Source organism: Halichoeres trimaculatus, unplaced genomic scaffold (genome assembly GCF_033239565.1).
Source record: "Halichoeres trimaculatus isolate MK-OKI-2021-1 unplaced genomic scaffold, fHalTri1.1 fHalTri1_scaffold_21, whole genome shotgun sequence".
NCBI lineage: Eukaryota > Metazoa > Chordata > Actinopteri > Labriformes > Labridae > Halichoeres > Halichoeres trimaculatus.
The window spans coordinates 589,014-615,184 of NW_027437199.1; the positions used below are offsets into that span (position 1 = coordinate 589,014).

The following is a 26,171-nucleotide window of genomic DNA, read 5'->3' on the forward strand; positions in this document are numbered from 1 at the left end:
GGAGTCTGTTTATCCTCCTGCTGCTTTCATATCTGTCTGCTTCCAGGAAACACACTGGATGGGTTTCTGCTCCAAGAGTGTCTGTGTATACATATATCTGTGTGTGTGTGTGTGTGTGTGTGTGTGTGTGTGTGTGTGTGTGTGGGGTTTGATAACAGCGCTCTCCTGATAATCAGCCACAATTACGTCCCAACAGAAAGCACAGAGAAGAAGTGGGTGGAAGGAGGAGAGGACTATTGATATGGTAATAGCCACTGCTCCACACACACACACACACACACACACACACACACACAGTGACAGCAGTAGAATAGAAGGTTTCATTTTCTGTCTTCGAACCTTTTATTACACCCAGATAGTGAAACCGCTCATTAGAGACGTGAGCGGCGAGCGGAGAGGTGTTGCATTCCAGTGAATTGGTAGAAAAGGAGCCGCGGCGTAGGTGACGGAGCCCGACTGTTTAATTATTATGATTAACTGACACATTCAGAGCCGATAAAGATCTCCTCACACCCAGGGAGACTTGGAGTGGGACGTTTAGTGTCACAGATTGATTTCTGTGTGACTCTGGAGGGTTTTTTTTTCTAAAGTGACTCCAACACATCAGGACACACACGGCAGAGCACGCCGTAAACTTTAAACATGAAGGAGGAATTATGGGAGCTCAAACCTTGGTCCTATTTGACGTATTTTACAGTATTTATGACTCAAACGTTGGAGCGTCTGCTGCAGTAAAAAGCTGTGACGGCTGACGTGTAACTCTCTGAGTGCTCTAAGTTTGTCTGCTGAGGATGGATCTACTTTCTGGATTTGGAGAGAGGACAGGAGACATTCCTCATCCACTTCTTTACTGTTTAAAGTTTCTCCAGTTATTATTTCTTATTTGAGGTCAAACAAGTGTGACCCTGTTAACCCACAAACCGCTCCGTTCCTCATCATACAGTCTACACGCCATGGTTGAATGACTACCACTGTACAGCAGCTGTCTCATTGGTAACGTTCCTTTTTATTCTGTTTTAATACAAAATACATTTATAGCTTTAACTCTGTTGGGTCCTTTAACCATGAAATGTCACTGTAAACAACTTGTCTTAATGAAATATATCTATCATTTCATTGCTAAAAGACCAAAGTATCATTCGTTTAATTGACCTTCGACTATGGCTCAAAAAACGAAACACTTAAAAACTGTTTGTTTTTGTTTTTTCCTTTATGAAATGGAAATAAATAAATGATAATATCTTCATGTTTCAGTGTCCTGTTTGAATGAAGCTTCCACTTCCAGATTCGTTAAACTGAACTATTGACTTTGAACAAGAGGAGGCGCCCCCTGCTGGCTGGAAGGAGGAAGTGTATGTACAGGCTGTGTGATGCTTTCCGCACAGAAATTAGACAAATGAGAGAGCACGTGAGGCTTTTATGATTTTTAATGGTATGGCAACACCTAACGCAAATTTGCGTCAAGATGAAATACAAAGTCAATGCAAAGACGTGTTTGGATGCCGATTCACCCCGGATGGCGTGTTGGATGTTCCAAACGTGTGGTGTGTTTGGCGTGTCGGCGCGTGTGGAACGCTCCAGTTGAAAATATTGAACTTTCGACGCGAATTCACGTGAAGCTGTGCCGCGGCAGCCAATCAGTCCCAAATCGACCCCTTCATTATCCCCAGGGAGACCTCCGGGAACATGGGTCGGGGGGGGGAGGATGAGGTCTCAGGGAACAGCCAGGCAGGGCCAGTGGAGGTGGATTACCAGGGAGAGGCAGCAGGCCTTGATGGTGATCTCCAAAGCTTTCACACACTCTCCTGTCATGATGAAACCACAGCTCATTGTTTTTCAGATGCTCTTTTGGGCTTTCTGTCTTTCAATGAACGGGCTTTCTACTCCGCCTGCACAGTGACGCATGTCAGCCCCTCAGCTTGTCAAAATAGTCCAGCGTCCAGACTCTGGCGTTCACACAGCGCATTACAGGCGATTAAGTTTGCGAATTTGCATTTGGTGTGGCTGTAGCATAACACTCTGCGTGGTGTCTGTTAGAGTCCACTCCCAAACTGCAGGGGGCAGTGTATCACAAACGTACGTCTACCAGAGTACTAAACGAGAGTCAAAGAACTTTGCCTTTTGATTACGACATCACATGTCTGTACCGGAGATTTTTCCAGGTTATTTTAACCAAGAGAAGAGATTTCTCTTCTCTGCCGAGAGTGGCTGCAATTTCACACCATGAATTATTTACCACTTGGTTGTCACGGTGATCTCTGTGTGAAGAGTCATACAGATGCCTGTATTTCTGCACTTCAACCTCTAGGAGAATCCCATTCTTACGCCGTCTTGTCTGCGCATCTCCATCCACGCATCTCCGTCCGTCAGGTTAGAAATTTTTGAGTGTGAAAATTTTCCGCGTGAAAGGGACCACGTGAGGGGAAGTAGGTGTGAAAATGACGTCATTTGTCTGCACAAAGCTGCGCGGACCCCGTGGACGCGTCAAGCATAAATCAGCCTTTGCAAGTGGCTCTGATGGAGGTTGTTAAATGAGTTGATGCTGGTAAATGACGTCGCTCTGGTCTGCTGTCGCTGTCCGTGGTGCTGAATCGTCCTGAGGTTGCTCCCATCCCAAACATGCTACAAAAACCCGCTCTTTTCAGCCTTTTAGCTCGCTTAAAGTTGATGCCTTTTCTCCCTCTTTACTCTAACATCACTCTGTAGCAGGTCAAAAAGTTAATGTGACATGTTTTGGTCCATGTAGAGATCTCAGCAGGACTCTTTCATGATGAGAGCTGATTCATCCAACACCTCAGAGTCTGAGCGTCTCAGCAGCTGGTGTTAAATCATCGCCCATGTCGATGGTATCAGGATTAATTAAGAGGAGCAGGCTAAATGTTGTCAGAGTGAGACCTCCTCCTGCAATAAACCGCTCTCTGGTGCTGAACACGCTCAGATCGTCACAGTCACCTGAAGACGTTTCTCTAACACTTTCTTTCTTTACCAAACAAGAACAAATTTGCAAAACTGAGAACAAGTGAAGTGTTTTGTTCAGTCTGTGTGTGTGTGTGTGTGTGTGCGTGTGTGTGTGTGTGTCTGCTGCCAACTGTTTTGGTTTCCTCTCGTGTTTCATCCTGTTTCTTGAGGATGAGGAGAAGCGACCACAGTCAGATCCTCGTCCTCGTCTCGTGGTTTTCTGTGGAGGGATCCTCAGGAGTGAACAGCTGTGGAAACATTGTTTGGATCAGTTTGTTCTTGAAGCCTCCTCCTCTTCCTCTGAACACCTGTAGCTCCTGATGAAGGTTTAATCTCATCCTGAGGAAGTTACCTGGTTATTATCTGCTGTGATGAGACGATAATTTAAGATTAGCTCTAATCATGAGTTCGTCGTCTCTTTCTCTCGTTTAGGACTCAAATATTTTGCTGTCTCATTTTCCAAAGATGTCAAAGCAGCTCTCTTGCTTCTTAGTTTTTGTCATTATGCATCGTCTCCGACTGTTCACTTAGAGAGCTTAATTATCGCCTCAACCAAACATTTGTCAAATCACCGCGGTTTAAAACCCGTTCCCTCAAGGAGCCACTTTGTCTCCACCTAATTTAGGGAGAAATTAAAAATGTAAATTTGTACAGAGACATTATGATCCTCTCTAAAAACGCTGCTCAGAAACCAGGTTTTATGTCCATGGAATAAGAAATTATCAAGAGCACAGAGATTTTTTATATGACTTAATACCAGACTTTCCTTACTCACTACACTTCCTTCCCTCAGCTCAGAGTTTCCTTCCTTCCTTCCTTCTGGTCAAGGCTTCTACTACAGATTTCCTTCCTCTCTAAGCTTTCCTCTTTCCCTTGAATCTAAGCTGCCTTCTTTCCTTCCTTCTGCTCTAGGCTTCCTTCCCTATGGCTTCCTTCATTCCTTCCCTAATGGCCTCTTTCTTCCATTCCTTTCTTCCTTCCTTCATTCATTCATTGATACCATTCTGAGCTTTCTTCTTTCCTTTCCTCATGTTTTCCTTCCTCCCTCCCTTCCTTCCCTTATGACTTCCTTCCTACATTAATGGCTTCCGTCCTTCTTTCCTTCCTCTTTCCTTTCACCCTTCCTACTTCCAACCTTCATCCCTCCCTTCCCTCTCACACAGCTAGCTTTCTTCCTTCCTTCCTTCCTTTCTTCCTTCCTTCCCTTACGAATTCCTTCCAAACTTAATGGTTGCCTTCCTTCCTTCCTTCCTTACTATCTCCCTCCCTCCCTTCCTTCCCTTATGACTTCCTTCCTACCTTATGGCTTCCCTTCTTCCTTCCTTTCACCCTTCCTCCTTCCTTCCTTCCCCTCACCCTTCCTTCTCTCACTGCTTCCTTCCTCCCTCCCTTCCTTCTCTCACAGGTACCTTTCTTCCTTCCTTCCTTCTTTCTTCCCTTCCTTCCCTTACGACTTCCTACCTACCTTAATGTCATCTTTCCTCTCTTCCTTCCTTCTACCTTTCACCCTTCCTCCTTCCCACCTTCCTCCCTCCCTCCCTTCCTTCTCTCACAGCTTTCTCCCTCCCCCCCTTCCTTCCCTTATGACTTCCTTCCTTCCTCTCACCCTTCTTTCTCTCACACCTTCCTTCCTTCCTCCCTTCCTTCCTTCTCTCACAGTTTCCTTCCTCTCACACTTCCTTCTCTCACAGCTTCCTTCCTCCCTCCCTTTCTTCTCTCACAGCTTTCTCCCTCCCCCCCTTCCTTCCCTTATGACTTCCTTCCTTCCTCTCACCCTTCTTTCTCTCACACCTTCCTTCCTTCCTCCCTTCCTTCCTTCTCTCACAGTTTCCTTCCTCTCACACTTCCTTCTCTCACAGCTTCCTTCCTCCCTCCCTTTCTTCTCTCACAGCTTCCTTCCTTCCTTCCTTCCTTCCTTCCTTCCTTCCTTCCTTCCTTCTCTCACAGCTTCCTTCCTTCCTTCCTTCCTTCTCTCACAGCTTCCTCCCTGCCTCCTCTGATAAACATCAGTCTTAGAGCTGAGCCTTTGTACTGTTGGTGGGGGCGGAGCTTAAGGTCTGTACTGCAGCCAGCCAGAAGCTTGAGGGAGTTTGGACTTCACTTTTGTAGGGCACGACATGTCGTTCATCTTTTCAGACAGAAAAAAAAAAACAGCTGATGTTTCTGAAAGTGAAACCAAATTCACAGAAATGATGTCTCTTCAAATAAAAATCCAACACGCTGCATTCGGCACCATGTGATGTTTCCTGAAGTCTTTCTTTTTTTAATTTTCTGACATCGGTTCAGAAAAACTGGAATTATGCAAAACCTCGACCGGCCAATCAGAAGCCAGGATTCTCTGTTGCCGTGGTAGAAAAGAACAATGTCTCATTATTGGTCTCTGCTGCTGCTGCCGAGACTTTTCTTCATTAGACTGAAACAAAGACTGAAGATAGAGTGTAAGAACACACACACACACACACACACACACACACACACACACACACACACACACACACACACACACACCTTAAAAGTAACAGCAGCATTATATTTAATGAGGAGAGGCGACACACAAATCTATTTCCAAACTGGGGACATATGTCTGATCAAGTTCCTCACACAGCCACTAGGGGCAGTGTGCTCAGTTATCTGCAGGTTTGAAGTAGTGGGGGCCACACACACTTTTACACACTAAAAATGTAAAAAACCTCTTTTAAGTATGTTTTTTGGGGGGAGATCAGTGACTTAAAGACTCTCTGCGCAGGTAGAAAATAATTTTAATGAAATCTAAACGAGGACGGTAATTTCTGTCCCCTGATGTTAAGATGTCCCCAATCAACTGGTGTGTTTTCTGAAAAAAGTCCTCAATTTGGAGTAAAGTCAACACACACACACACAAACACAGACACACTTTCTCACACACACAGATCTGAGCTCTTAAGTCCAGTTTTGTCGTCTTTATGTGAACAAAGCTGAACTGAAATTAAATTAATTCAGTTCTCAGAGACGAGGAAAAAGCAAATAAATATTTAGTACGAGAAGCGAGTGTGTGAGTGTGTGAGTGTGTGAGTGTGTTTGCATAAGTGTTAGTGTGTGTTTTGTGTGTGAGCGTTTGAGTGTGTTCAGCCTCCAGGAAAATCAGCTCAACGTTCATTCATATTGAAATGAAGCAGCGGGAGAAAAGAGGAGAGAGGAGGCTCAGGAGGAGATAAGAGAAGGAGGGAGGGGAGGAAATGAGATAAAGGAGTGAGGAAGGAAAGGAGGTGAAGAAGGAGAGAAGGAAGGGAGGAAGAGGAGGAAAGAAGAAGAAAGAGGGTAAAGAGGAGCGTGAAGGAGGAGTGACAGTATCTGTGTTTCCTTGTTTCACTGCTGTCAGGGAGGAAACTAATCCAGTCACACACACACACACACACACACACATACACACACACACACACACACACACACACACACACACACACACACACACAGACTCTCACAGTTTCTGAGCTCCTGCTGTGAAAAAAATGACTTTTCCACAATGAAACAAAAGTTTTGCCGCTGATTTTTGATCATGAGGAAAATGTGGAACACAAAGAGGGAGCCAAACTTCCAGTAAGTACTCCCACACACACACACACACACACACACACACACACACACACACACACACACACACACACACACACACACACACAGATACAGAAAGTGTCTCATGTTATTTAAAGTGCTGTTTTCTTTACCTGGCGTCTGCAGCGTTACATTTTAAATCAACGTGAGAAAGTAGAGCAACGACAGCAGCTGAAGTTATTTCAACACGTTTACATTAGGCTTCCTTCCTTCCTTCCTTCCTTCCTTCCTTCATTTATTCCTTTCTGAGCTTTCTTTCTCCTTTCCTCATGACTTCCTTTCTCCCTTCCTTCCTTCCCACGTGACTTACTTCCTTCCCTAATGGCTTCCTTCCATCATTCATTTTTCCATTCTGAGCTTTCTTTCTCCTTTCCCCAAAGCTTCCTTCCTCCCCTCCTATGTCCCCTTATGACTTCCTTTTGACCTTAATGGCTTCCTTACTCCCTCACAGCTTGCTTCCTTCCTTCCTCATGACTTCCTTCCTCCCTCCCTTCCTTCCTCATGACTTTCTCTCTCCCTTCCTCCCTCTGTTCCCTTGTGAATTCCTTCCTTCCTTCACAGCTTCCTTCCTCCCTTTCTTCCTTCCCTTGTGACTTCCTCCCAACCTAATGGCTTCCTTCCTTACCTCACAGCTTCCTTACTCCCTTCCCTTCTTCCATGGTGACTTCCTTCCTACCTTAATAGCTTCCTTACTCCCTCACAGTTTGCTTCCTTCCTTCCTCACGACTTCCTTCCTCCCTCCCTTCTTTCCCTCACAGCTTCCTTCCTCCCTTCCTTCCTTCCCTTGTGACTTCCTTCCTTCCCTAATGGCTTCTTTCCTTCCTTCATTTATCTGTTCTGAGCTTTCTTTCTCCTTCCCTTATGACTTCCTTCCTCCCTCACAGTTTGCTTCCTTTCTACCTCATGACTTCCTTCCTCCCTTCCTTCCTTCCTTCCTTCCTTTCTTCCTCTCTGGGCTTTTTTTTTGCAAACTGAGAAAGGAAGCCTGTGATACAAACTGCAGTTCCCTGAGTCACCACTTGGGGCTGGCTCTGAAAATACCAGGTACTTCACACACACCCACTCAAAAAAGAACATGTTTACTGCAGTCGATTTCAGTCCAAGTGCCTCATTTAAAAAAAAAAAATTCAGCAGCTTATACGATTTTACGAGTAAGTCAAAAATACGATTACAATTTTTGCGTTTTCAGGGGGTTTGATTGACAGGTGGGCGTAATGTAGCTGTTAGCAAAGAGGAAGATGAAAAAAATCACTTTTTCTCGAGACTTAAAGTGACGAGAATCACTGATGTTTCTCTGTTACCTAACTGTAGATGTAACAGACTGTTAGCGTTAGTGTTAGCATCGCAGTATCTTAGCTGTAATGTTGATTCTCTCCAGCAGATGGCAGTAATGCGCTTTAAACGGAGTGTCACTGCCATAAAAAGAAGAAACACATTTGTACAGATATTAATTCTAGTTTTAAATCGTTGTATCCTGACTGAATCTGCTGCTGTTTGAGCTCCTGACCTTCAAAATAAGTTGGTTTATTTCTCTGCCCGTCCTGTCTCTATAACCACTGCTGACACACACACACTCACTCACACACTCAGGCTGTGATTAAACGGCGCTCTGTCACATGACTAACGGCGTGGATGGAGAGCGGTCAGACTCTGAAGATGAATTAACTCTTTAATTCTTCGCCCGTGTCATGGCGAGCTGATCCACTCGTATTGTTTTCCAGTGTTCCTCGCCCGCTGCGGCGCTGCTGTTGCCATGGTAACCCCCGATTACACTTGTTATCAGAAAATGAATTACAGTTTCTTCTCTTTCCTCTCTCTTACGTCTCCCTGTCCTCCATTAAACTCTGTGTGTGTGTGTGTGTGTGTGTGTGTGTGTGTGTGTGTGTGTGTGTGTGTGTGTGTGTGTGTGTGTGTGTTATCAGAAATGGGATTGACTCTGTGAACAGACAGAGGACATTCAGAATAATAACAACCTGCAAACTGCTGCTCTCACTCCGTCTCCTCTTCTCTCTAGTTTCCCTCTTTCCTCCCTCTGATGGCTCCTCTCCTACATCCTTTGGTTCCTCACTTCTTTCCTTCCCTCCTTATTTCATGTCATTTTGATCTCCTCATTCACTTTATTCTCCTAGTTTCTTTTTTCTTTCAGTCTTTGTTTTATTTCTCTCTCTTTCTGTCCTTATAATTTCTTTTTTTTCTTTATTTTTTTTCTGTTTCTTTTGCTTTTCTTTTCCCTTTTTTCCACTCTAGATTTTTCTCTCGATCATTTTTCTTTTTCTTTCTTTCTTTCTTTCTTTCTTTCTTTCTTTCTTTCTTTCTTTCTTTCTTTCTTTGCCTTTCTGTTTCCCTTTCCCCTTTTTTCTAATCATAGCTTTTCTTTCCCTTCTTTTTCGTTGTACTCTATTTCTTTCAATCTTTTCATCTGTCTTTTTGAATTTTTGCTTTTTCTTGTTTTACATAAAAAAAAATACATTTCATAAATTTGAAAAATGGATGAAATTTCAATAGGTTGCAAATTTTGTTTGAAAGATTTAAAATGCTTAATTTTACAATTAAAAAAAAACATGAAAAATGTGAAAAAAGAAAAATTCCCCCAAATTATGAAATAAAAAAATGCCAAATTAAAAAAAATAAATAAATAAAATTGAAAATTTTGACAAAAATTAAAAATAAATTGCAAAAATCAATACAAATACTTAGCTTAAGCTTTGCAGAAATTTAAAAAATGTCAAAAAGATAGTAAAAATCTTAAAAAATGTTATAGCCTTATTGACACGTGGTGTATATTTAGTTTATATATTTTTATTATATTTTTTTTAATATTTATTTATATATTTTTATTGTATATTTATCTCTAAGAGAACTTCATAAACACGCTGTTGTTTCTTTATTCTGCTCTCATCTCCTTTAATCCTCTTTCCTCCTCCCGTGGTCTCCTCTTTTTTTATTCAAACCATCTTTCTTCTTTACCTCCTCACGCCGCTCTCGTGGTTATAAACTCGCCGTCCTGCGGAAAACGACAGATTGAATTTGGTTTTGTCCTAACCTGGCAGTCGGCCTCTTCTTTCATTTCCATTCATACAACCCTGAAGTTCTCCTCTATCTCCTCCTTTCTTCTCTCTATCATCTGTTCAGCTCATTTCTCCCTCTGTCACTTTCTTTCTGGGTCCCATTAATCTCCCCTCACACACACACACACACACACACACACACACACACACACACACACACACACACACACACACACACACACACGCAGGCGTACACACACTCTGTATAAACTCTCAGTGTGCGTCTGTTGCGTGATTTCCCAGGGTGCAGTGGGGGAAACACAGGAGTCGTTCGTCACTGAGGATGATGATCAGAGTGATGTCAGACACGCAGGCCTCTGATGGTTGCAGGTTTGAATCCCTGTCAGCGCTCTGTGCAGTCTCCGTCTCCCTCCCTGGAGTTAAATAATGAAAACTCTCCTGCCAGCTTCAATTTGTTGGGAACATTTTAAGAAGTGGGACGACTGCTTTTAACTTTTACTCAACGGTAAAACACGACGAGCTAAGATAAAATTCAGAGGAAGAAAAACCACGAAGGCTGTTTCTGACCCACTTCAACTTCACAACAACAGCAGCTGAGGTTTTTAACAACATCTCACAAAATCTTCTCTTTATCCTTCAGTGTTTTGTTGAAGGGAAATGATTTTTATTCACTTTTTTTATTATGAAAGAAAACGTCTCAAGGAGGAATTCACAAAGACTGGATCGAAGGCGCTAACATCACCAGGAGTCTGTCAGCGCTCTGATCTGTCAACCTGCAGATGATGAGCTTATCACAGCCTGATTTTAAGACGAGTATGACACAAACTTTAAGGTTGAAGTCCAGGTTTTTTTTTCTGAGCTGACAAAGAGGAGCTGAGAAGAAACGCTGCGGTGTCTAACTCACAGCTTGTGTAACGGCAGTTAGTGCAAAAAGGGCCTGAACTACAGAGCCCTCAGACTGATCCAACCCCTGATAAACTAAAGTGATGTCAAATTAATGTTGACTCAACAAATCATTAGTTTAAGAGGTAAAAGTGTAGCAGAAACCCATGATGCAGAAGAAGCAGATTGAGCGGGACAGGAAGTCGTGCACATAAACCATCTAAAGACGTCCAGTGACTTTCAAAATAAAACAAACCGTCTCTAAACCAGATGGTAACGAGAGGAGCCGGACCAGGAGCCAACAGGTCGGAGGTTTTACCGCCCAACACGAACAAAGAAAGGCTCAGAAAATGCTGTAAACTGAAATCGTATGTTTATGTAAACCATATGTTTCATGATGTTGCAAATTTTTTTCTTTTTTAAATATCAGATAACAGACAAAGAATGTGAATGGAGGTGAAATGTTTTTAACTCCCAATTAAAAAACACCCAAAGTGCTAAAATAATGGAAAACCAAAAAAACACTCAAATGTCCTGCGCCGTCAGACCCAAGACAGAAACCACAAAAACAAAAAAGAAAAACAGAACCAAAAAAATAAATAAATAAATAAACCAAAACAAAGAAAAACAATTACAACAACAAAAGAAAAACAGAAAAAAAAATCCAAAAAACAAAAAACAAACAGAACAAAAAACCCAGACCCCCCCACCCCAAAAAATAAAAATATAAACTAAAACAAAGAAAAACAACAACAAAGAAAAAAAAAAAAAAGAAATCCACAAAAACAAAAAACAAACAGAACAAAAGAAAGACCAAAAAAACACAACAAAAGAAAACAAATCAAACCAAAATAAAGACCATCTACAAAAAACAGAAAAAGAACAAAAGAAAAAAAAAACAGAAAAACAAAAAACAAATAGAAAAAAATGCCCCTCTAAAAAAAAAATCAAGCTAAAACAAAGAACAACAACAAAAAAATAAAAATAACAAAACAAAACAAAAAAAAACCTAAAAACAAAAAATAAACAGAACAAAAAAGGAGCAAAAAAGCAGAACCAAAGAAAAGACAATTCAAACAAAAAAAACAGAGAACAAAAAAAAAAAAAAAAAAACGAAATAACACCCCCCCCCCCACACACACAAAAAAAAAGTCACACCCAAACAAAGACGAACAACAACAACAACAAAACAAACAGAACAAAAAACAAAACAGGCAAAATAAAAATTAAAAAAAACCCAAAAAACGGACAAATATCAGCTACAAATATAAAACATAAAAATAAAACAAACAGAAAAAGAGACACAAACAAAACAAAAGGACAAAAAAACACAAACAAACAAAAAAGTTTTTATAGAGCCCCAGTCAAACTGTATTGTATGTCTGTTGCCTTCTGTAATAACTCGCAGCTGTCTGTGATTAATGTTGAAAAGTTGGACGGACACAGATCGATCACACTCACAGGTTTACCATTTTAATATCACCCCATCAGAAAATACAGGAAGCCACACCAGAGAAAACAGGAAGGAGGAGTTTGTCCACTTTCTGATCCCAGCACAAAACCATCATCATCATCATCATCATCATCATCATCATCATCATCATCATCATGATCCAAACCAACTTAAACACCATCTTCTGTCCTCATCTCCAGATTCCACCTTAAATCCCCAGGATCTGAGCGACTGGGTGAATCTGTGCTTTGTGTTTGTAAACCAAATTTCCCTGACAGGACGATACAGGTTCAAAATGCACTGAATAATTAGCTTAATAATCATCATAATACTAATTAGCTTTTTCACATCAACATGTAGCATCACTGACTGACGGTCATCAACAAACCAGCCCTCGTTATCTGCTCATTATCATAACCGTTTTAATTATCATGATTTCAATCATCGTTAACGCCGTCACTGCTCCTCATCATCATCATCACACATACACACACACACACGCACACACTCACATCACTGGAAACACAGTGTATAGAAGCAGGCAGTCCCATTAATTCATATATGGCTCAATTAATAACACCAAAGCCGGAGGAGGAGTAACTTCAGTCTGTTCGACAGGACGGAGGTTCAGTTCACCACAGCAGACTTTAACCAGCAGTTCGTTAAACCCCCTCACACGTCACAGCTCCCAGGATGCATCTGGACCCAAAAACAGAAAGAAGAATTCAAAGAGGTACGTCCAACGCCGTGCTTCCTGCTCCGAGGTTCAGGTTCATTTTTAAACCACAGGGAAAGCAGGCATCCCATAATCTCCAGGACTCTTTCTGAGTCACTTCACGGTGTCCTTAAACTGTACAATCCACGCTGGAAGAAAACACCTGCAGAGTCTGTGACGACAGGGCGGGTAATTCCAGGATCCAGGAGGTAAATATTAGATTATAACAACTTCCTTTATCTTCTTTATCACTTCCTAAAATCCACGTCTGCAGCTCTGACAGTTCACAAACTTTCACGTCAGTCTGTAAACTCCATCACGCCGAGAAGTCGTTGGAGAATCCATCACGTCGTTAACTCCTTCAGCAGTTAAAGTCCACAAAGAGCGCCACATCGTCTGCGTATAAAGACAGTCTGCAGTGTTTTCAACACGTACACACCTGTCTGAGGTTTACGCCAACTGCTGATTGGTTAAAAAAAATAAACTCATGTTTGTTGCTTTTGTCCTGCAACTGAGGCTGATGTGCTTTATCCAGACGACTTCCTGTTTGTGCTTTGTGAAACCACAGAGATCTGTCAGGTTTTTATTGGTCAGAGTTTTAACACGAGTCAGTCAGAAGTCGTCAGAGTTCAACCGTGAGTTAGATATTTCCAAAAACAGAGAAGGTTCAGTTTGACTTCCTTGTTTTAACATTAAGCCTTTGAAATCTCACTAATTAAACTTGGTTGGGTCAAAAATTTAGATTTGGATTATTGGGGAATAAATAATGAAGCTAATACTTTTCAAAAATCTTAAGATGCTTAAAAAATGCTTTTTAAATTAGACAAAAATCAAAGCTTGTCTGCCAAGATCGTGTAATCCATCATTTTTTATCTTTGGCAAAAACCATCAAACCAAAAACAGAAAAGATTCCCACTGGAGCCAAAGCAGAAAGACTGATGTAGTGTAAAGTTGTTTTTTGAACTTTTAAGTTTCATGATCATGTAAAATGATTTAATTATTCTATGAACAAGGTGTTTAGTCGGTGATATTTTCCTCCACTGAAGCTGTTTTTCCGACTCAAAGTCACCGTGTGTTCGTCACATGTGCTGCCAAAAGATTTAATTCTGCTTTTTTAAATTATTCAACGTCAACTTTAATTCCAATTAGTGTTTCGTTTCATCCCGTTAAAACTTTGATTCGTCCTGTTACCGCTCCCGCTTCAGCACTTTGTGAAGACGACGGTTGAAAAAACCCAAACAGACATTATCTCCGCTTCACGCATGGTTCAGAGGAAACCTTGAAGTCTTTCTGGGCTTTTTTTTTTATTCAAAGTGCTTTTTAAACAAAGGGCTCAAAAGAAATTTTCCAAACTGTTGTTTTGATCTGTGGAAATATAAAAGCTTTAGCTAAAGCTGTTTGGAAGCTGCTAATGAGAGCGGATGAGTCCTGAAGTGTCGGGATCAGAAGAAGAAGAAGAAGAAGAAAACGTCCGAGAGGCTGAAACACCAGTTTTATCTTTGTCCAATCAAACGAGACAAAGTTACAGAAACAACGACCTTCAGAGCAGCTGGAGAATTGGCTTCCTTCTCCAAAACGAATGTTTTAATGTTGAATGTTTTCTCTTTTTTTCGTTGCGTGAGTCGGTTTTTGATTGAGCAGCTGTCGCTTCTTAAGCCACAACATGGAAACGAGCTTTATCGTGTTTCTGTCTGTACATCAGGAGATTCAGAAAAGCTTAAAATATGTTTGTTTTTTTCAGTGAAGGAGGAATCGAGACAAATTTATATATGAAGGGTCAGTGTTTTGTTTTTTTGGCTAGCTGCTAACACTGAATTAGCATGTCTCAGCTAGTTTTCTAACGTCTTTCGTCTCTTAAACTCGTCCGTTCACAGCACAGAAACCAGAAACAGCATCAGCCACACGAAAACGTCATCGGAAACAAAGCGTTAGAAAACGTAATTCTTCAAAAGCAAAAAGAAAAACTGGAAAAGAAGGAGGAAAAAACAGCTAAATAACCCGTCAGGTCAGTCTTTCTCTGCATCTGTAAGCTAGCAGTGCGTTAGCATTAGCTTAGCAGTCAGTTTGCAGTCTCTCAGTCAGGCTAGCTGGCGTAGCGTTAGCCGAGGGCGGGGTTGGGAGGTTTGCGGAGCCACTGGTAGAACTGCCGCCGATGGAGGCGGTGCCAACGCACGTTGCCCTCCACGATCTCCAGCGCCCGTGGCAACGCAGGCCCCGCCCCCACACCGCTGGACTGGATGAACTCCTTCAACTGAGGAGAGAAAGGAGAGGAAACACGGAGCAGGGAATGGTTGGGAGGGGAAACAAGGAAAGGAAAGGATGAAAAGAGGCGACAGAAAAGAAGTTAGAGAAACTGTGAATCACAGGAAGAAAAAACAGGAAAGAGAAGATCTGAATGATCGACGGGGTCAAACTGTGACCTCTGAGTAACTCCAGACCAAGCCCTGGCGCTCAGACCTGACTGAACAACACGAAGCACGCCTGATTGGCCGACTCGTTAGAGGAGCTGGCCCTTTAAAACGTGCTGCACATGTCTGCAGATCACACGGCCTGAGCTGCGTTTTCTGCGGCGTGGCGGAGGCAGCGTGGTGGAGGCAGCGTGGTGGAGGCAGCTGGACCCATTAATAGAATTCCAAAGTAGGAGAAGTTATTTCTGGTGTCCCTGTTTCCAGGAGTAACAGTCCCTTTTGTTTTTCCCACAGATAATATCCTGAGACTGCTGGAGGTCTGCTCCAGCTGAGATCAGCAGGAAACTCTGCAGGTTGATCATCAGAGGGAAATAATAGAAGCTGGGTTACAGTGTGGGAAAAAAAAAACTTGTGTCGTGCATTAAAACTTCTCGTTCGATGTTATCTCTGACTCTGATTCAGCTGGAAACACGCAGCCACAGAGCCAGAGACGATGTGACCTCAGATACAGAGAAGCTGGTGTGTTGAGGAAACTTTAGCAAAGATTTGATTTAAAGTTGAGATGAAGACAAACTCAGAAAACTGTCAGCAGGGGGTGACATCCATCTCTCTGTCAAAGTGAAGTCAGCAAACACCTGCAGTTCCTCCTTTCACCACAGGTGTCACTAAAGAGAACACTGCTCTGTGTCACAACTAAACTTCATACAGTCAATGTCTGTTCAGCGTGGTATGATCATTACATCATCTGTGTCCCTAAGGAAGAGTAATCGAGCACAGATTAAAAGAAATCCTCGTCACGTCTCTGAAAACTAAAGTTTCTAGCAAACCTGATAATTCAGTCCCTGGTCTTTGGTCATCATGGAAATAATCTCATAGCTAACGAACGCTGAACTGACATTGGATTTTATAATAATGAGTAAAGGAATACAGAGTTTAATTTTTGAGTAAATAGATTCAGATTTAACAATCTAATTTAATTTCTTAATTTTCTTATCAAATTCAATTCTATAAATCAAATTCAGTGTCTAGTGGCACAAATCTCAGGCCAAAGTCACAGACTGGGTTTAAAGCGCTGGACCCATTTTAAAGGAAAAAGTCTTCAGCTTTCAAAAAAAAAAAAAAAATAAATAAATAAAAAATCACGATGGGAAAATATTCAAAATATTAAAAAATGGAAAAAAAAATCAACAATTAAAAAAATAAAAATAAAGAAAAAAATTAACAAATAAAAAGAAAAACAAAAAATAAATATAATTATAAATATAAATATAAATATGATATAATTAAATATGATTGAAAAATTTAATAAAAATAACAGCACCACGACAGTCAAAGAAAAAAAAAATTAACACAAAAAAAAGCAAAAAAAAAAACACGGTTAAACTCAATGATTTTTAAAAATAAGATGTGAGTTTTACTGAATTTTACTGAAACAATGCTTTAATTTTTAGGCTTTAATTTCTGTTAGTTTATTTTGAAGGAGTGTATTAAATGAGCAGTTTATGGCGTATAATTCCAGTTGCTTTTCTTTTTCTTTTTTTTTTTTTTTAGTCTACGCTTTAATCTATTGTAACTTCTTTAGTTGAATTTAATATTTTATTCTTGCAAATTCATGTATTTATTCCTGTATCATTCTGACTTTTTAATGTTAATTTTGACATTTTTTGCTAATATCCTTGCTTTATACTTTTACATTTATAACCTTTTTTAGCTTTATTTTTGTAAGTTTTCACTCTGTTACTGTGACAATAAAACCTGATCCTCAAAGTAATATTTTTATCTTGGATTGAAGAGACGACCTGGAACACTCAAACCAAAACTAAACAGAGATAAATACTCTGTGAACTTTTAGGACCTGAGGATGAGAGTGGAGGGTAAATAAAGTTTGACAGAGAGTTTCAGTGAAGCAGGAGTGGACTGTGGACTCATACCTGCTGGATGAATTATTCACGTTTGTTTGCAACTTAGAGAAAAACGTGAACCCAGCGTTCAGATGTCCAACAGGACAGGAAGTGGCGTTTAAAGTGAGAAACCACAAACGTTCACAAAGTGTTGGATTTCTGATGTTTCATCTAAAACTGGACTTTTCCTTTTTTCAGAGGCCGTTAAACAGAAACGTTCATGTGAGAAACTGAGAGTTTAAAAGCCAAACTGTCCTTTTCACAGCAGCAACAATTACAGAGAGAGCTCCTCTCAGGGTGATCAGAGCTGAGACGTTAGCGCAGGTGTGAGAGTGACCGTGTGTTTCAGAGGACAGTAATGAAGGAGGAAGGAGACAAGCTGCTGGAGAGGAACCTCCTCTGTCAGGAGAGAAACTTTGTGGAGGACAATTAATTTGATTTTCCCAAAGTTCAGGAGCGAGGAGGAAAGTCTGCGTGGCTCAGTTTGATGGATCCAGTGGAGCGCGGGACCAAATCCATCCTCCTCAGCTCCCTTCATACACTTTACGTCGTTAGCTCTGCTGCTCCTAACTTTCAGTTTCCACTCCTTCTCCTCCTCCCTCCTTCTCCTCTCTCCTTCTCCTCCTCCCTCCATCTCTTGCCCTCCTCTGTCCCACAGTTTGCCCGACTATTTTTAACCCTCCTCCTCCCCTCTGTGACTCACAGTCAGACTCAGCGTTAAGACGCGGCGGTGGGCGGCAGACTGATGCTCACTGTTTTCACTCGTGGCATAAACACAGGATTAATCGCTTATTCACAAACGAGGAGGAGTTGCCAGAAAGAAGAGACAGAAAATAAACTTTTCTGTGTCTTATCCTGAATCATCAGGCCTGATGTGATGAGTGTGTTTTTACCTCGGTGAGCTCTTTGTCCGTGTTCAGGAACTCTGTGACGCCGCCGATGAGCTTGGAGTTCATGAACAGAGCTTCGCCGTACCTGAGCAGAGGAACCAGGATGTTGTTAGAGTTTTGACCTTAATTTAAAGTTTTATTTCATGTTTCCTTCCACAGCCACTCACCGTGCGTTGAGGATGTCCCACTTTTCTCTGAAGTACTTCCAGGCCAGGTTTCGACCCTGCGGGTTTCTTCCTACGTGGATGATGACGTCGATGACGTCCTGCTCAGGGACCAGGTCAGAGGTCAGCGACAGGTTCAGTAACCTGAGAGGGTCAGACACAGAGGCTGAGTTATTCCTGCTCAGAGGAAACAGATATGAAGAGAAGCTGATTGTCCTCTATGTTTATCAATGAGCTAACTAGCTTAGCTTAGCTTAGCTTAGCTGCTCGCCTTCTGTCAGAAACAGCTACATTCACTCATTGATAAAACTCTTCATTTATTGGCTGATTCAGAGACTGACAGCGGCTGACACATCAGTAAAATAACAAACAGTGAAGAATAGTTTTTTTTCCTGTTGACACTGTGGCAAAAACTTGGGGAAAAAGAAAAACATTTTACCAAAGTATCAGAATTTTTTTGTTCAACAAATTAAAATCAGGATTTTTTTTGTTAAGGTTTTTATTTTTTTCAAGCCCTTCATCATCTTTGTTTATCAGCCAGGCTGGATAAAAAGTTGAGACCTCAGATCTCCTGAATAAATCTGAAAAACTGGCATATGTGATGTGCATTTCTTGGGAAAATATTGCTCCAAAATTGTCTGTAGAAATCATCATCATTCAACTTTTTCAATAAAATAAAATAATAAATAAATAAATAAAATAATAAATAAAGAAAACCAGTAACACTTCACTGCTCAAATTTCATCACACTTAGGTAATCATTGGACAATTTTTTTTTTTTTGAAAATAGCTCAGAACTTTTTTAAAATAATGTCCAAATTTATTCTCCCAAAGGTTTTTTTTTCCAGTTTTTTTGAACTTTACTCCAAATTGCAAGGTAAGAAGGTGACGATTAGCAAACAATTTATTTTAAGTTAAATCACAACCCAGCACAAAATCTTTTTAGAAGTATCCTGTTTCCAGAGAAGCAGGTGATAAACAGCTGCTTGGTTCTTGAAAACAGAAGTTAGCTTCATTGTTTCCTTTGATAATTACTTTTGAAATGTTCAGTGAATAATTCAGTTTTGGTCTTGTATCTTTGTCCTTATTTTGTATCATGTTATATTGATTGTTCTTATACCATAATGTATCATTTAATATGTTGTTTTGACTCATTTTTTGTCACGTATTGTTAGATAATGCTGCTGATCTTATGTCACAGTTTGAGTCATGTCTTCTCATCTCAGTCTGCGTCTGCTGAATGCTGTAACCAGTAAAACAAATCAATCAATCACCACTTTTTAAATATCTACATTTTCAATCAGACTAAAACCAAATCACTTCTGTGAGTTATGTGTAAATGTCTTTTGAACCTTTTCTCTTCCCACTGTGATCATGAAGCTCTTTGTTTGTTTGACGAGCTGAAATCAACGCTGTGTTTGTTTACATGAGGAGAGAATGAGGCGTGAAGACGTTAGAGGGAAATTTCCATGGTAATGTTTTTAACTCCCGGTTAAAGCGGGGCTCTCCAGCTGTCTGTCAAACTGAAATCACTCCTCTGGTTTCTGATTACTGCGAGCTGATGAGAGAATTTGGGGTTTGGCAGAAACGCGGTGATCACACAAACAATTTTCTGCAGAGCTCGGAAACCTGCGACGTGTGAAAACGCGAAGAGAAAAGTGATTTTAGGAAAGAGTGAGCGGGAAACCACAGAGCGAAAGAAAAAGGTAACGTTTACTCATCACAACAGGCGCCTCTCTGTCTGCTTCCTGTGTGTGTGTGTGTGTGTGTGTGTGTGTGTGTGTGTGTGTGTGTGTGAGCCAGTTGTTTGTAGCCGCTGTCTTTTCATTAAACCACCAAATCAATTCTTTCTTTCTTTCTTTCTTTCTTTCTTTCCCACAACCGCTTCCTGAGCGACCAATCAGGGTGTGTCTGTGTGTGTGTGTGTGTGTGTGTGTGTGTGTGTGTGTGTGTGTGTGTGTGTGTGTGTGTGTGTGTGTGTGTGTGTGTGTGTGTGTGTGTGTGTGTTAGCCACTTCTCTGATTGCAGGACAGTTTACTGTGGCTCTAAAATCAATACCTGACACACACACACACACACACACACCCATCTATCTCACAGTGTAATCCTGAGTGTGTGCGATCCATCCATCGTCGCTATTTTTCTCATCCAGAGATAACCGCAGTTAGCTGCTGATAAAACACTCTGCAGCTTACACACACACACTCTTTCACACACACTCACACACACATTTAGTTACAGGGAGGCAGATTAATGTTCATGTACGGCCTTGGGCAAATTTTCTCAGCTCCTCTGGTTTGGCTGACTCTCTCTGCGCGGCGTGAAAAACAACCTGCGGACTCCACGCCGGCTGCAGTTCAGGACATTTTTCACCTTGATATTTTTGCTCTAAACTTCAGGTTTTATCTGAGAATTGTGGGAAATTCAGCGATGAAAACTGTCGCACAGATTCTTACAAACACAGGGGCTCGATAACGCAGCAGCATGCAAACTATTTACCTTTAATTATGGATCTGTTTAATGAGAAAGTCTGAATTATTTAGGTAAAACTTGCAGTATGGCGAGCCTTTTTAACGTTTAATCAGCCAGGTTTCCTTGGAAACGTGGGTCTTTGCCTCAGACCGGCTCCTCCTGGGACCGTAAAGAGACTATTCTTATCCCGGTCTGTGTTGATCTGACGATCTTTCTCCAGGTATCAGTCTGTTTCCTCTCATTTATTCTGTTTTAATCAGAAAGACCGCTTCCTGCTCGTTAATAAGGCATTCCTTATTCATCTGCAAATAAAGCAATTACCTGGCATGTGTCGAATGCTCGATTCTGATTGGTCTAAACTCCCAGAACAGTGATCATTAACTCTGGATTGCGAGCGCGGTGTCAGGGACGGGCTGACCTCACGCGTCCTTTGAATCAAACCACAGGAAGAAGTTTATTAAAGGAGCCGCAGCGCGCCGCGTTCAAGGTCCCTGAGAAAAATCTGAAATATCAACACTGATGCTAATTCAACCCCAGAGAGGAGCTAATGAGGAAACTGTTTGACTCACTGACAGATCTGACACATCATTAAAACACGATTCAACCATCGTTGATCAATACCTGGTGTCAGCGTCTGTGAATCTTTGGTCGATTTTCTCGCTCGTCGACTCTGAGCTGAGTCTGTTCAGTCAATAAAATGAAGAGCCAGGTTACGTTAGCTCTGCTTGGTGAGGTTGGAGTTGGTAGATGAGCTCTGGTAGGACAGAACCAGGATTCACTAACGTTACACGTTACAGACACGTCTCAGAGCACCGGGCTGTGAGGAGAGAGAAATATAGCAGCTGCTAAACTACGCTACAAACTGACAAAGTTAGCTTGTTGTTACACTTCAAACAACAGCTCAACCTAGCTAAAAATAAGTACATAAGCTTATTACTTTTAATCCTGGGAAAAGTAGTCTTAAAGAGAGACTTATCATGTTTCGCCTGTCACCACACCGCGCTACCTGCACGGAGAAAATAGGTTGTTTATTTTTATTTTCCTCATGTTTTTATATTTAAATTTCTAGATTTTTTTCAGTACTTACATTTTTATGCTGAATTTTTTTTATCTATACTGTCAGAAGAGACAAACAGTATTTCAATTTTCCTTTATGTCCTCGTTTATTTAGAAAAAATGACAATAAAAATCTTTGAATCTTGAATCTTAAAAAGTAGATTCACTCAGTTGATTTGTTTGATAACAAACTCATGACTTGGTAAGAGTCACATCCTGATGACAGTAGGTGATAGTGCTCATGGGAAGTGGAGTCTTTAGACTCTACTTTTTCTGAGATAGTCGTCACAGCAGCTTTAAAGGTCCCATATTCTGCAAAATCACTTTATTAAGTCTTTTAGTGAAATTTGTGGGTCTTTGTCTTTCCTCCCGGCCACAAAATGTGATATTTAATGACAAACCTGTTCTTAGTAGAGCTTGTTAATGTAAAATCCTGACCTGAAACCAGCTGTTTGGATTTTGGGGATTTGCCGATGTCAGCGATTCCCTTTTTTGACCAATCAGGAGCAAGTCTGACCTGAATGGTCCGCCCACTCTCCTCCCCTCCCAGAATGCTGAAGTTGAAGAGCCATCACTTCTCTATTTTTGGCTGTAAACAGCCACATAGCTCCATGCTCAAGCTTCCCATCTCAGAAGAAGACAGACTAAGTGTCTAGAGTTCATTTATCAGGAAATGTTCCAGCTACACTCAGTAAAACTGAGCATGTGTGTGCTAGTCACTTCACGGCCGACTGCTTTTCCAACTTTGGACAGTCCAACAGAGGGCTAGCCAATAGACTGGTCCTGAATCCAGGCGCATTACCAACCATCCTCCAACAAACCTGGGACCCTGGAAATGTGAGTATTTTAAATGCTGTGAGCTGTGGAGCAGATGGAAGAGCTTTTCCTCAGTGTCCCCCCTGTCTCTGTGTTAGCTTCAGGATGCTAACTTTAGCTGCAGTTAGCCTGTTGTTTTAGCCTGTAATGTTACGGTAAACAAGCTTCTCTGTTTTCTAAACATTGTGCACTCGGAGCTCGTGGCGCCGCTCTCAGTGACGTGGAAGAGCAGGGCGGTATCAGCGGTGGCTCATTTACATATGAAGGCCACGCCCACTAAATCAGAGCGTTCTGAACAGAGGGGCTATGAGAGCCTGGAAACAATGACAAAGACATCAATGATCCAGATTAAACTGCAGAAAGGAGCAGGATGTGGGAACTTTTAGATGATGCCTCAGTCTGTTTATCAATAACTAATATCTCTAAAACTCTTTTACAGTAGATTTGTTTATTGGACCTGCTACAGCAGAAATCTGTTTTTCGTGGCAGAAGAGAATAAATAGCAGCAAACTGCTTCTCTTCAGCTCTGTGGGGAGTTTCGCTGCCAACCCACATATTGTTTCAATTTTACAGCCTGAAACTTTACTGTTTTGGTTCAGTCTCCTGGCTCGCATTAATCTCTGCAGCTGAAGACAACTTTCTCCAGCAAATAAATCTGAGATAAACCCACTGTACACAGCCCACTCAGCCACGAACAGGAGACGGAGGAGACCAGACGGGGACGCAGCCCAGCTGTTAGACAGAGAGGAGGTGGAGGAGACCAAAAACAGAGCTACAAATGAGAAAATCAAACATTTAACGGGCTCAGCATGGATCTCTGCTGGAGGTCTAAAAAGGAACGGTTTGCTCCATCAGGGGATTATTTGTCAGGGTTGTTGCTCCGTCTAATTCCCCTGTTTTTTCAGATGGATAAATAATTGCTGTGTTCCTCATAAATTAACGAGCAGTGCGTCTGAAAGAGGCAATTAGGCACACGAGCCGTGGGAGGGGGTTCGTTGTGACGTGAGGTAAGGTCAGCAGCAAACAACATCATCAGCAACGACGCAGGAAGTTTGAGCCCAGAAGAGGGAGCTGGGTTTACGTCTGCCTGATACCGACACGAGCTGACAGATGTGGAGCAGCGGGAGAAAAATGGGAGTTCAGATCAAAAATAGCTGGTTTGGAAAAGCTGTGCAGTCTGAAGAAGGAGGGGAGAATATTATTATTACAGGGACTCAGTTAAAGTGTCTGTTTCTGACTGAATAAAGGACCAATCAGTGTTTAAAGAAGATATGATCGTTGGTTTGGTGTTTACGTGGGATCAGCTCCAGAAATCCTGATCATCAGCAAAAACATTAAAACTACAAACACAGGACACATTAAACTCACAGGAAGCTCCATTTAATCAAGGTTTTTAATAACCAATAATGTACTTTTTTGCTTCCCAAGTTTTGGAGGGTGGTTGCTTTTAACCTCTGTTAGTTGTTGAAGATCAGGTCGATCTGTTTTCCTTCTGTTTTTACTTTGAATAACTCACCAAATTTTTTTTGTTTTTTATTTGTTTAACTCTATTATTTATTTATTTATTTATTTATTTATTTATTTATTTATTTATTTATTTATTATTATTTGGTGTATTTTTCTTTCATTATTATTACATTTCTTTTCATTAATATCTTAATTCTTTAAATTTATTTTTTTTTATTTTTTTTTATTTCATTTTAATGGTGTATTTATGATATTTGTGCACAAATTCTATATGACTTTTTAAATTTTATATCCCACATTTTATTTTTGTATTACATGTCTGTACCTGTTTATAGGAAAATAAAATATGAAAAAATAAAATAAATAAAATTTTAAAAATAATAATAGTTATTATAATTTGGCCACTAGGGGCAGTAGAATCAAGGTGTCAGGGCCACCTGAATAATTACATTTAATTTCTTTTTTGGACTTTTTTATTTAGTTCATTTTTGGTCCCTGCTGTTGACTGTAGCCCCCAGGTTTAGAAATATGAGTTGATGCTGAACCTGCATTGTTTCAACGGCCAGCAGGGGGCAGCTGTATCATTTGGAGAAAGAACTTTTTTTTTTTTTTTTAATTAAGACGGGATAGCTGCTACTTTCTAAAGTTATATCAGTCTTTGTAGACCCTTTAATGAAGGTCTGAAGTCGGCTCTTGAGAATTTTTTTTTTTCTCCTTGTGTTTTTTTAATTTGAAGCTAAATTCCCTCCGAGTTTCACTTTCTGGTTTTCTTCCATCGCTCTGTTTTGTGCAAGGTTAGTGAATGTGTGCGGCCAAATGTCACGAATCGTGAGGCGAACCATTAAATTCACAAAATGAAATCTTGAAATAAATCACAAGTTGTGATTGTTGTGTTCTACTCCAAGATCCTCTACTTTCTACTCCGTCCAGTTTCTCATGGTAATTTACCCCTCAGTCAGAGTTAATGTTTCAGTCTCTCATTTTAGGTCTTCTTTTATTTTATTTCACTTAAGACAAAACCAAGAACAGTTTATCATAGATCAAAATTTCCAACAAACAAGAACCTGACGTGTCTTTGAGCGTTCGGTTGAGCGAAGAATATGAGAAGGAGGCTGTGTTTTTTTTTTGGAGTTCATTTCTACAGTTTCATTTAGCAGACGCTTTGTCCAAAGAGACGACAACACAGGCAAAAATTTAGACGGAAGGAAAAACCTTGCTGGTTATTTAGCCGCAGGTGTGGGAAGAAGTGTTTTTTCTTTCATTTTAAATAATGTAACCACAGCTAACTACGGCTAATACTCAATGTCAATAATCATAAGTTAGCAACGGGCAAGTGTTAGGATGCACCATGCTAACTGAGCTAAGTTAGAGTTTACTGACAAGAGTAAGAGTTTCTGAAACCTGATCACTTCTCTCCAGCTTCAACTTTCTCCAAACACGATCAAATAGTTTGAAAAATGTCTGAAGAGCAGCCAAACTAAGTTTTGTTTCATTTTCTGCCTGTGAACTTTGGTGTGTGCAGTATTTTTATTTGTTTTTTGACACCTTTGGACATGATTTGGGTTTCGATTGCTCAAAGTGATCGGGAACCTGTTGTTTCTGCTGTGTCACCAAAAAAAGACGACTCTGTCTCAACTTCTGATGCTGTATCCATCTCAATCATCGTGTCAGTGTTTATGCTTTTACTTTTTCACAATTGTATAACGTTTTAGGAAACAATATCCGAGTTTCCTTCATGGATTAGCTCCAGTCCGCCCCCTAGGGGCAGCAGCATTCAGTAATTAAAGCATGTTGTGGTTTGTTTCCAGTGACACAGACAGTAAACAGGAAATACCACAGTATGGATGTTGTAAAAACTGAACTTTTCCTTCTTGTAACTGCTCACAATCCTTAAACAAAGCCGGAGGGAGCACTTCAAAGTCAATGTGTGGATCAATGCTATCGATTAGCGCAGCTTTCAAAGCAGCCAAATGTAAAAACAAGCTGTTAGAGAAACACAGGCGTCCGTTTGCTCTGATTCCAGGTCAAAGCGTCTCCTGGAGACAGCGCGGCGTGGACCCTACCTGTTGAGGAGGAAGATGTTGTCGGAGCAGGTCAGAGCCTCCAGCAGGATCTTCTTCTCTGAAACGGCGTTGGACGAGTGAAACTTCATCCAGATGAACTCCCACACGTCCTCGTCCATCAGGCTGACCCCGGTGCAGTACACGATGTCTCTGATGTTGGGAGGGATCCTTCAAAGACACAGAGACACACAAAAAACTTCCTTCAGCTGAAGCTCTGCAGTGAATCCTGATAAAGCAGCTGAAATGTGTGTGTGGAGCATTTCGAGGAATGGAGTGTGAGGAGAAAAGAGAAGACTGTGATAAGAC

General features: G+C 41.0%; 1 protein-coding gene across 2 annotated transcripts in view; it reads right to left on the reverse strand.

Moving 5' to 3' along the window:
• Window positions 1-11,919: 11,919 nt before the first annotated feature.
• LOC141810466 (thyrotropin-releasing hormone-degrading ectoenzyme-like) overlaps window positions 11,920-26,171 on the reverse strand; it is a 243,048-nt gene continuing 228,796 nt past the window's right edge. For both annotated transcript variants that reach the window (XM_074698055.1, XM_074698054.1), the window contains 4 exons: window positions 25,866-26,033; window positions 17,995-18,135; window positions 17,831-17,912; window positions 11,920-14,879 (listed from right to left, as the gene is read on the reverse strand). In XM_074698055.1, coding sequence (XP_074554156.1) covers window positions 14,727-14,879; window positions 17,831-17,912; window positions 17,995-18,135; window positions 25,866-26,033 — 544 coding nt within the window. In that variant the 3' untranslated portion in view covers window positions 11,920-14,726. The remainder of the gene's footprint in view (window positions 14,880-17,830; window positions 17,913-17,994; window positions 18,136-25,865; window positions 26,034-26,171) is intronic.